Here is a 12056-nt window from a genome sequence, read left to right on the forward strand (position 1 = left end):
AAAGCGCGTTCCACATCGATCAAAAGTTCACAATGACCGCCGTGAAGTTAATATCACTCTGCACTGGTCTGGGCTAGTTTTGACACCTGGTTGCTACGCTGCGAGACATCTTGCACGAAGCGTTGCTTAGTGTGAAAACCCTTAAGCTGTCCCAGCATTGCTGCTGTCACTATGAAAAGTAGAAACTCGATAGAACATTGCGCAACGCTTGCCGCATGGAAAACGCTGCGAGAATACTTCATTTAAGTGTGTGTCACGCTGGACGATTCCTCGTGCAAGTCAGAAAAAAAATCGGAAAGAAGTTGCAAGGAATACCGCATTGAGTGACAGCAACTTACACTGTAAATGTATTCAAAAGTAAAATGATAAGGCTAATTGAATGTCTATCCAACTCTGTTACCTGTCGGGATGGTGGATATCTCTCACTTGTAGCGAGGTAGAGTTTCAACGGTCTGCTGGTCAACTGAGTAAGAGAGAATTATTCATTCATACTGATCAGCAATAAATTTCTCCTTGCATTGTTAATACATCATCAAACAAAAAGATGATGAGAATATCAAGTTTCAACATGTTCAAGTGATTTGCACCAAATATTGACTTGACTACCTTTCCCCCTTAGATTCAATGTAATCATTTCGAGAAAGCAGATAAATTCTAGATTTTCTGCAGACACAAACTTTTTTTTCCACATTTTGTTCCAGTTAAAATGTTTCCAAATTTTTTATCCCATTCTGAACGAGTCTAACATACAAAAAAATTATGAAAATCGCCAAGAAGTCTGCTAACTCAAGCTAAAGATTGACAATACTAATTTGTTTCTTAAAACAATGACAAAGGCACTCGCCAGATTTCTTTGCTATCGTTACCTTTGCGCGCGTTACGTGACAACATTAGCTCTACGTGATGGCTTTGTGCGTGACATAACGTAAGCATAGGGTGACACTTTGTAAGTAAGGCACCGCACATGTGATGTGACGACCTACTCTGTTTATTTACACTATACACTCACCTGAGCGAAAGTAGGTCTGAGTTCAAAACAGTTCTTAAAGAGGCTGACACGTGCTAGCACATAGAGACCGAGCCTTGCACGTGACATGGCGACCACAAGACGGCGTACATCCCGGATGTGACCCACGGTCTTGGTGCGGACAAGTGACAGAATGATGTAGTCGTTCTGTTGCCCCTGGTAACGATCCACTGTGGTCACCTGATCACGTGATAAAACGGAAGAAACGTCAGAGTCAAAGTCTTGTTTCGTACTCTATTATTATTCTCGAAGTAGTTATTTTGCGTTGGTTTTGCGTCTCCTAAGCTGTATAATAGCTCCTACATACTCCTGTAATGCTCTAACAAACATGTTGTTCTACGTGCAAATCGCGAGCTAAACCAAAGCCAATCCTGACCTTGTTTACTGGCTTTTTCCCGCGCTTGGTACCCGTTTCGAGTTTTCCCGCACTTGGCAGCAGTTACATGTTTTCCCGCGCCTGCCAGCGCCAGTTGCACATTATTAGTTCGAGTTCCTATTGATTGGCTAATAGCGTCTGGGTTACCGCTTTACTTGCGATTGTAATGATTACCTAGATGTGACTAGGCTGGTTTTGTGTCTTTAGCATGATACAAACAGATTAGAAGCCAGAGGTCTATAACACTGTTACTTCTCAAGTCATCTTGAAGAGTAATTCTATCTCTATCACAGACTAAACGACAGAAGCTCAACAAGATTAACATTTAAGATCTCTACACAGTTTTCACCACTGACTACGGCATTATTTTCATAACAATTCTACATTATATCATATGCGCTAGCGCCAATAACAACAACGTAACAGTTCACGGAATCTTCTTCACTACAACTGTAAATGACTAAGATACCTCCCCTCACCATCCATTTACCTTACTCGGTTGTCCAATCAGCGGGTTGTTTGCACACCTCTGTCGTATGACGTCACGAATAAGATGTTTCTGTCCGTTGTATGTAGTCAGGATGGCGATCTTGTCGGCGGGGTAACCAATCAAGCGCATGTACATAAAGATAGCCACAGCGTATTCGGCTTCACCTAGATTCTAAATGTGTATATATATATATAAAAAATTAACAATTATTCCACGAGCGCGCGTTGGATACGAGATGGTAGCTAGCCAATGGGGCGCGTAACACCGAGTTGACTATAACCATCTCATATCCAACAAGGGCGAGTGGAGTGATTGTTTATTAAAACCGCCCCAAAATATAGAAAACTAGACTAAAATAAAAGTAAGTCGCCCCAAAAAATCGCGTCTACGCTTACCATATTTTTAGAGCATGGTATAATGGCTCATAACCCATGATGGCTAAGCCAGTGAAAACTCTCGAATTGCATTATGCAATGATCGAGATTTTAATAATGACTGTTGTGAAAGTGATGATTGCACAGTATTTGGTAACTGTGTTACATTCAAAATGGTAATTACAACGTTGCGTCTTACAGTTGAAGGACTTTGACAACAAACACACAAAAAATTAGTGTGTTCTACAGTGGCTGGGGTGCAAGGCCACTATTCACACAGAAAACATTAATTCTGTCTTACTGACCAGAAACAATTTTCAGTAAGCATCATTTCAGATTTCAGATTTTTTTATTTTTTGCACATTACCAGGAGCCATAATCGGGGACGGAGACCGTAAGTCTTGGGATCCGCGCGCACCTATGCTATGGGACAATTTTTCTATTTTTAGAACAAATTGCGCCATCCTGACGTCATATATCCGCGCGGATCCACGCACATGTCGGGGGTTCTCGTGTGGATGTTGTCACGTTGCATGATCAAATGGTGAGAGTTGAGAGATTCTCTTGCGTATCTTTCACAGCGGTGGCAGGGAATAAGACAGGGACTAAGAACCAGGGCGCTTATATGTAGTTTTATGCTCTGAGCCAACGGAAAAGGTGGGTTTTTCGGGGTAGAAAACAAGACTTCAAGCTCGCGCTGGGAATGAATAATAAGATCTGCTCGCGCTAGTTGTAAGCTTACGCATATGTTTTTGTGTTTGTTCTGACTTAAGAATATAGCAAGAAAACTCTCTACTCTGGTATCGAGTTAATTTGTGAGTTTCTCGGACAATGGTTAATCATAACCAAAACCTGTTTTGATGGTTTCTTATTGTTTCTGCTTGTTTGGTGAGTTTGCAAAAGTTTTTGAAAGGAAAGTCTGACGCGTACAATTAGCTCATTTGCATAGTGCGGCTCGTGCACTTTCAAGTCCGAGTCGTTGTTTTCAATTGTCAACAAATCTTGACAAAGATTTCTTTCGTTATCTTTTCTGCTGAGATGCTGCAACAAATTTCACGAACGCAAAAAAGGCTACTAACATCATGTGTGTTTCTTCAACATAAGCATAGTGAAGTTTTACACTGCGAAAATGGTTATTCGAAGTTGATTAAAGAAAGCGTCATCGTAACTTTGCTGATTATTTCTGCTTTATTCGCATATTTTCAGCTTAGCTTTTAATATGTTCTCAAACATTTATCAAGCTTAAACATATTTAAAAACTATAGAGTTATTGTTTGAGTTCGATGTACGCTTTCAGAAAGTGCGGCGGAAGTACAATTTGTCATGTTTATTGACTGTACAAAACACGCATCGGCGGGCGCTCTCATTCATCGACAACAGAGAATTTACTGGATTTTTACACGAATAAAACTGAGCGGTATCTACGGACGTAAAGTTGTTGGGCCTTAAACTAGCAATTATTTTTTTTTACTTTTCGGTCGCGATAGACTGGCAAATTCCTCGGAAGCGTGTGGCAAGAGGAGCTAGGAAACTATGAGGTCCTGAAGCTCTGCTATATCTAAATATATCGAGCTAGTTTTTTGTTGTGTAATGGAAAAGCTGTTAATCTTTAACATATGTGAAATTTAAAGTGGAGTAATGAGCAGCTCATGTAAAAGAAGCATCCGTCAGAACACAACTTGGTCAGCGATATATATCTAAGCTTAAAGCGGAACATACCCAAATTCGACACTGTCTTACTTCACTCAAACTGGAACAGCTTACGACGAAAATACTTAGGCAAAATTCCAACAGACGTAAACGCGTTGAGTTGCGGGCCAAAAACATAAAAAATATCGAGAATTTCGGACGCCATTTCCCCCGCGCGACATCCGCAAAAATCCTCGCAGCATGTACGCGCGTGTGCCGCAGGCGATGGCGCAATTTGTTCTAAAAATAGAATTATTGTCCCATATCATGGGGACAACCCCAATACTAGAAATGGCGCGCGCTTACGGTCTCCGTCCCCGATTATGGCTCCTGACATTACACGATTAAATTACAACATCAACACGGAAAAAAACAGTACTGGAAAAAAAAAAAAAAAAAAAGGAAAAAAGTTCAACAAAACCAAATTAAGATGTGCTCGCTAATCAAAGTAGCTGAAGTTTTTAAGCTACTTAAAGACTGAGCAAAAGAAGAGGAGTCAGGTTTAGGCTGTGCGTTCTTCAGTTGGCACAAAATGTTGACAACAAAAATTCGGTCGTTATTAAAAACACCATGATCGATAGCACACCAGACCGGACTGAACTTCCTGACTTTTACCTAAGAGCTTTCTTCTCTGACTTTTAAGTGATCTGTGGCATCTCCGAAGGGAAAAAAAACACTAAAACGCTCTGGCCACGTAACACAATCGACACGCATTCACCGATCGTATTTACCTGATAAAAGTAAGGATTAGGTTCTGATTCTCCCACCCCGTTAAAATCTTGCACGTCGATCAGCTGATTATCAAAGAAAAAGCCAGGATTCTCCACACAGTATTCTGGCCAAGTGTGAACATGAGGCAGATCGCCAAGTTTGTTATACCTCCAGTTATAGAGACTGCACAAGCTGGAAAATAAAGAAAACAAGTGCAACGGTTACAGTGGGGTCAATAACTGGAACAAGTTCATTCCAAACGCTAAGGCATGTCACCTGGGTATAATACTCACTTTGTTCACAAGGTTTCGCGGTTACCTTCGGCAGAAATCCCTCCGTGCTTCTACTGACAAAAGCACTGTTATTTTATGCTATATGGGAAAAGTTTAACAAGTACAAGGGGACCATTTCTTGACACGAAAATGAAGTCTGTCTAACGGAAAGCGCGGTCACCGAACTGTCAGAGCGTTGAACTTGGGATGGAGAAGTCCTGGTCACAGCCTTTGGCTTGGTCATTGTGAAGTGTTCTTAGGCAAGATACTTAACAAGGAGTTTTAAATGCGTACCGGTGAATTGTTGGGGAGATCTTTAAAAGAAGTGTCCAGGGAGGAGAACGTGGGAGGGGGGGAGGAGGGGGAAGGGGGGAGGGGGCTTCGAAGGACTAGTATTTTAATTCAGGGAGAGTAGCTATATTCCTCGCCGCTTCTTGCTAAAGAAATCGGAGTTAAGCAATGAAATGAAATTATACATCAATATCGTTTACCTGGATCTCGCTCGTCCTTGAGCATCAAGTTCAACTGTGGGAACACCCAGGCGTACAAATCTCGTGAAAAGGGATTGTTCCATGTTGGAAAACTTCTGGAAAGCCATGTTCTTTATAACAGGGGGGAGCTACAAACAAAACAGCAACATAGAAAATACCCTATTTTTACAGGACAAAATTCTGTTTGTGCTTTAAATTCTGGCCGAATCTTTAACGAATTGCAAAACTAACAAAAATAACATTGATATTACTGAACTACTGCGAGGTCTGTATTGAGGAAATATCACTGGAGTTTCTTTCTTTAAGTTTATGGACCATCAAAAGGCGAAATCGACAAACTGCCGAAAACGAACGAGAGCATTATCCCCAAATACGGACAGTCCAAGCCCCGTGATTACCATAAACGTTTTTCTACTGAACTCTGCATATAAGTCATTGCTTCCATTCCATGTGAACTCGCGCGCCTAAATCAAAACATATCTCTGTGTTTTTTCGGGCTTTTTTGTGAAGTTCAACAGAAATTGATTTCGCCGATACTAATTCGTGGGCACTGTCACTTAGGGGCCCGTATTGCAAAATCTGGACCACTCAACTCACTCAACCCAGACCAATAAGTTACCACTTACAGTACTCGGCCAAACCAAAGCGTAGTAAAACCAAAACCAAAACCAAGTAATTGGCTGACTACTTTTGACACTCAATTGAAAACCGCTCTGTGGGAAATCGAACATTAATAACAAAATGGTCTCACAGTAAACAAACCTGGTGATGATCTCCGATGAGAATAACCCTCTTCATTCGATTGTATCCATCTTCAGGATTCTGTTAGTGAAGTCATGAAGCCAAGTTAACGAGCTGTCCCTTCATTGGCCAAAAATAGCCACGTGGTACATCACTATGGAAACTTATCACGTCACCATCCCAGTGACGAGAGCAAATAACCTGGTTGCCGCATTAGCATGCACTGATCATGTGCGCTTGACCAATAGAGTGAAAGAAAACCGAACCAGTTCAATCACTGAATGGACTTTAAACATGAACTTTTCAAGGCAAGGGTCTGTTATAGAAACCATCGTTAACCTTTTGCCACTAAACCCAAGCGGACAAGACTTGAAAATTTACTGAGTTGACCTACAAGCCATTCTACTGCTAAAACTATGGCTTTCTTAGCAAACGTTTCCAAACAAATGAGAGTTTTCTGTATTTTGGCCCAGCAAATTGTTCTTGCCTCATTTTTCGCGACCAAAATGTGGGGTCGTTTGCTAGGAAATTAGTTTTTAAGGAAAATAAAGTTGATTCTAACCTGAAGCAAGAGCGGTATAAAAGTCTCAATCTCCAATATCTGCGCAGCTTCTTCCATCAACACATTATCATACTACAGAGGAAAAACAACAATGTGACATGTCACTGCACCCATACATGCTGAAATTGCCCCTTGCAAGAGATAGCAAGTTCAAATTCAGTTCCAAAAAACACCACGTCAGCTTTGAACAAAATTGAGGTCTGTAAATGTACGTGATAAGGTACAGCAAACGTGCTTGCGTTCATTTACTTTAAATTCTACTCGCCTTAAACCCAAGCTCCACCAGATCCCTTCTCTTGAGAGCGGCATGGGTACAAGTCATGGCAATAATCTTAGCTTCTTTCACAAGCAAGTAGTTTGTTCGATCACGACCTACAACAGAACAACACACAAAGTCACGAAAAGGGTGTATTATAAAGAAAGCAGCCGAATGTTCACTGCGATGGGCACAGATCCGAGTGGTCTGGGCTTTACTTTAGCTGGAGCGACCAGAGACAAATGTTGAAGAGTAACGGGGCGTCATGGCTAGCAAAAGACAAGCAACATAACATGTAACTACTCACCACTACGAAGAAGCTCAAATGCTCTGAACTCCTGCAAAAATCAATCAAAAAGAGATTACATTCCAATCTTTCAGTCAAGAAAAACTAATTCTCCATGGCGACTTCTATATCCTGCTTTTATTGCTAGTTATGAGAATTTGGCGTTAGATCAAGAAAGTATTGACCTTTCTTGTTAAAAATCGGTATACATATTGTAAGCAGAAATTAGATGCTATACGTCCTTTTCAGAAATGAGTTCCTGGTGATGGCAAGATGAAAGGAAGAGTTGTATTACTGTACCTCTAACTGTTGAAAGATCTTCTTGATGTATCTGTAGCAGCCCTGAAAATAACCACAGCAAAGGGCATAAGTAACAGACTGAAGTAAAATTCTGGTGGGAAGTGGCGGTCTTATGTTCCATTAAGGAGGACTACACAGTGAAAATTCCTGAAGGTCTGTATCATCGACCGGATTTTAGGTAGAGATCAACCAGAGGATATTACCCGGAAGGACACCAGCGTTGAACTCGTGAAAATCTTAGGCCGAGAATCTAGCCAATCAAATCTCTCTAGAGCCACCCGTTCCTCTAACCAAGGCTCCACCGGCCAAGAAGGACGAGCAGCTCTGGGGACGACAATGCAAGACAAAAGTCCCACAGTTTTAACTAACGCAGATTGGGAGCGAGTTAAAAAAGATTTGTTTCAGTTTTTCTCGTCATATACAGCAAAAAATGTACAACAAAACCCTGATTTACCTCAGCAATCTCCATATCTTCTTCGCAGGTTTCCATTTTAAACACAGGCTGAGAAAGAAATTTACACAAAGTACAGAGCTTCGCAACGCAATTCCATAAAAAAATACTTGAATAATGGTAAACTAACAATAAGTATTATCAACGAGTCCTAACTGACAATCAAATACAGAATAAAATATGTAAAAAAAAAAAGAACTAGTCGCTTCTTATTAAATTGTACCCACTGTAGGCGACAACTGAGTAGCTTAAGTTAATTGAATCAAACAAGACTCACTTGCGGTGCATTATCAAAGAATTTCGTGAAAGGAAAAAGTTCTGATATAGCAGCAACCTCTCCTTTCTGAAAGCAAAAATGCAGAAAATAAATAAACACAGTATCGACAGAGACTTATACTAAACACACAAGAATGCGACTTCAAGATTAACTTGAAGTGAGAATAACTAAAGATTCTCAACCGTCTCTTGAACATACTAAAGCACTCATCGGTTGTCACTAGTTAAAACGACGGTTCTTTTCTGCGATTGATATTATTACCATAAATAAATGAATAGTTGGCTATCTTAGTTACCCGTGTTTTCAGTTTTGCCGTGTATTCTTCCCAACGAGATACAACCTACAACAACAACAAACGCGTTATATTTCGAACGTTTACCTAGAAGATACAACAACAACAACAACAGCAGCAGCAGCAGCAACAACATCTTTATTCACTCGTACATTTACAGTTTTGTAAAAATATATATCAATAGAAGGACAGAAAAAAAAAATGTACATTTGAGTCAGGAGACTGAAATAACCTGAAAGTTTTCTATAAACGTTATTTACTGTGAGAACATGTAACAGGCACGAGGCTTTTCATACCTGATACAGGTAAAAATAACCCGCTGTCTCGCACGTATATGAAACATCACCATGAACATCAAGGCTTTCCTACAAAAAAAATTCAAGTACTGCAGTGTCAAAATGAAGCTAACTTGGGTGGAACTCAAATGGCTACTTCACGATATACTAAAAAGGCATTTTTGTTATGCACCACATTACCTTCAAATCAAAGGTACTGCTGAGAGACTGAAAAAACCCCAGAACAAACAACAACAAACAAACAAACAAACACACACAAAAAAATTGTAAGGTTGCTTCACCTGTAGTCGTTGTACTTCCTTCAAAAGTTCCAGTCTGCTCGCAAGAACAAAGTTCACTCGACCATACCTAGCATCAAATAATAAAGACAGACCATTACAAACCAAAGAAGTTAACAGTTCACAGAAACAATTTTCGTTATAATGCCGCAACTTGGTGTCCATAGTAGCGGAGGTTCCTACCAATCTTAGTTTGTTTTAAGCAAAAAAAAAAAAATAATAAAAAAAAATAAATAGAGACACAAACTTTGCCCAGTGTAATGAGAGTAAGCGAAAGAAGAGAAACAGAAAGGCGGAAGAAAAGAAGAGAGGGAGAAACATGGTCACGCGAGAACTGAGAGCCAAGCGCCTCGAGTGACCTAGCCATCTTGAACAGCTGACTCGTTCTTAATTTCATACAAACCTGCTGAAATCTTTCTCTGTTTCCAATGCTTCTTCTCCGTGTCCCAAACGAAGTAAGTGACGTTCTTCGATGTCCAAAGCCATGATTTTCTCAAACAGTTGATTCAAAGCCTGCAGGAAAAGTTAATAACAACGTAAAAAGAAAGCCGGTAAGTATATTGGCAAGTTTGTTTGTTTGTTTTTTTTTTTGTTTTGTTTTGTTTTTTTTAACAAGGAATTGTTTACATCAATTTTTTTAGCAGCGTCAGCAATGTTTCAAAAATTGTTGCAAGGTGTTGCAAAGGTTGTACTATAAAGGCAAGCACTGCAAAATCATGACTTTGCAGCGTACCGTAAAATCACACGTTAAAGCCCTGGGCTAATATAACTTCATGAGGGGTTTTGGGTGGGCTTATAAACGGGGGGCGGGGGCGGGAGGCGGAATAAAAAATATGTTTCGGCACGACGAGATAAAACGTTTCTGACAAAGGAATTAAAGCTAACATATCATTACAGCTATTACACTCAGAGCGTTGTTATACATATGTATCAACATTTGTTTCTTTCTCTGGTATCATTTTAACAAATTGACGTCAGTTTTTCATGCGGCCGTGCTGTTATTGATCATGATTTTCGTCATAACATTGTCAAAGTAGCTATGGATCCACGAGGCGATTGCCGACCGACGTTTGCAAAGAAACGCAAAAGGAACGCACTTATAATTTAGATGGGCTTATATCTGGGGGGGGGGGGGGGGGGAGGTGGGGGGCTTATATCCGGAATAATATCTTTGTTAGCAAATAGACGGGCTGATATCCGGGGGCGGGAGGTTTATAACCGGGGGGGGGGGGCTTTAACGTGGCATTTTACGGTATTTCTTCACGTATAAATTGTTTTAGCCATGACATTACAAGACTTGACCTGATTAGAATGAGTCACCAACAGTGTTCTTTGTTCTGGGAAGTTGTGATAAATGTTGGAAATGATCTGTACAGCCACATCTGTCTTTCCTGTACCGGGAGGTCCAACGACCTGAGAGAGAAGAAAGACAAAGCTCAAACAACGCGAGAACTGGTTCAATAGTTTGAGAATGACAAGAATTGTCTGCATAGCCTGTAGCTACAAGAAGTCGTAATGAGAGTGAACATAAATTCATCATTGAAATCCGACTTGTACCCAATAATGTTGCGTTCTGATGACTTGAATGAATATTGAGGTGTATTTTAATAGATTTTCTTCATTTATTTATTTAGTTACTTTTTTTTTTATTACAACCCAACAAACACACGCTATCATACCATCCTACCACTTCCTACAAAAAGCTATTAGTTTTCTTATTAACGAAATAGTCAGGGAAAAAGCGGACCAAAAAGGAAAAAAAGACAAAAAGACAAAACAAACCATTTTTTTTCAACATTCTTAACGCTTAACGCTGAATTAGCAACGATACCACAAAATGCAAGGGCATGGATATAAAACAAAAAAAACAGTGAACAGTTCTTTTATGTAGTCACACTGAGCAAATTGGAGCGCTACATGATTGCCATGGACGTTGAAGTACTGAAATAAGGCCATATCAAAACTCATAGACCCAAATATTGCTGTCTTCCCTAATTAATGACCCACCATAGTGAGACCCGGCTGCATTCCAGCTCTGATGGCTTCTACTTGTGTGGCGGTGAATGGAACAGCATTCCTATTATATCAAGAGTGTAGTCAATACAAATTGTTTCCTGAAAGCGCTCTTCTCGATCTGTTGGCATGAGATTACAAAGTCTGAAGCTTGAATTAGAGGAGAGAACAAAGGGTCTTCCAAAATTTACATAAAGGAACCGACTCCCCTCAAGCTCATAAATAATTCACCACATTACACAAAGGTAATCATGACCGTGACAGTGTTTGGATATCTGATTTTAATTACAGGGGATCTTTTCGATTTGATTTCTTCGGTTTCTCCTTAGTTTTACGTTCGATTGAGACGATGTATCAAACACTCAAGACCGTGATTGAACACAACACCTCGAAGTTCGTCAAAAATGCTCCGCTACGCGTCGCATTTTCAACTCTCTTCTCTGTGTTTGAAAATGTGGTCAAACATGGTCTTTCGTGCTTGATATAAAACTTGCAACGAAAACAACAACAAGAAGATTCATTTACTTTTTAGGCTGATTAAAGGGATACGGTCCGCGGTTAGGAACCACAAATGGCTCCACCAGCAGCTCTTGATTCACTTCCTTTGGTTCGTCTTCATCGTGTTTCCGTTTCTTGCTCGAAGAAGACGTCTCAGGAAATGTTATCCTACAAGAAACGTAAATCAACAAATTTAAAGCACCAACGACAGGAAATTCCGATCTTTCGCACATCCAGTTTCCTTCGTGATACATGACGGTTTTCCGTCGTGATTATAGCGCGTGATACCTCGAGGTTTGATGCTGGTACAGACACGTAGAGTGAAAAATGATAACGTTCTTCGCGCAGCCCACCAGAGAGAGAAAAAAGAGGAACA

General features: G+C 40.3%; 1 protein-coding gene across 1 annotated transcript in view; it reads right to left on the minus strand.

Moving 5' to 3' along the window:
* LOC110051845 (RNA helicase aquarius-like) overlaps positions 1–12056 on the minus strand; it is a 39701-nt gene that overhangs the window by 1945 nt on the left and 25700 nt on the right. Inside the window, exons 33-51 of the mRNA XM_089290892.1 lie at positions 11708–11848; positions 11177–11246; positions 10472–10582; positions 9573–9682; positions 9173–9239; positions 8892–8960; positions 8599–8643; positions 8304–8369; positions 8030–8077; positions 7576–7617; positions 7297–7327; positions 6999–7105; positions 6734–6805; positions 6193–6252; positions 5431–5558; positions 4688–4859; positions 1894–2064; positions 1010–1207; positions 401–463 (exon numbers count right to left, since the gene is read on the minus strand). Coding sequence (XP_089147018.1) covers positions 401–463; positions 1010–1207; positions 1894–2064; positions 4688–4859; positions 5431–5558; positions 6193–6252; positions 6734–6805; positions 6999–7105; positions 7297–7327; positions 7576–7617; positions 8030–8077; positions 8304–8369; positions 8599–8643; positions 8892–8960; positions 9173–9239; positions 9573–9682; positions 10472–10582; positions 11177–11246; positions 11708–11848 — 1771 coding nt within the window. The remainder of the gene's footprint in view (positions 1–400; positions 464–1009; positions 1208–1893; positions 2065–4687; positions 4860–5430; positions 5559–6192; positions 6253–6733; positions 6806–6998; positions 7106–7296; positions 7328–7575; positions 7618–8029; positions 8078–8303; positions 8370–8598; positions 8644–8891; positions 8961–9172; positions 9240–9572; positions 9683–10471; positions 10583–11176; positions 11247–11707; positions 11849–12056) is intronic.

Source organism: Orbicella faveolata, unplaced genomic scaffold, assembly GCF_042242905.1.
Source record: "Orbicella faveolata isolate gen_17 unplaced genomic scaffold, um_ofav_v1 contig_24, whole genome shotgun sequence".
Lineage (NCBI taxonomy): Eukaryota > Metazoa > Cnidaria > Anthozoa > Scleractinia > Merulinidae > Orbicella > Orbicella faveolata.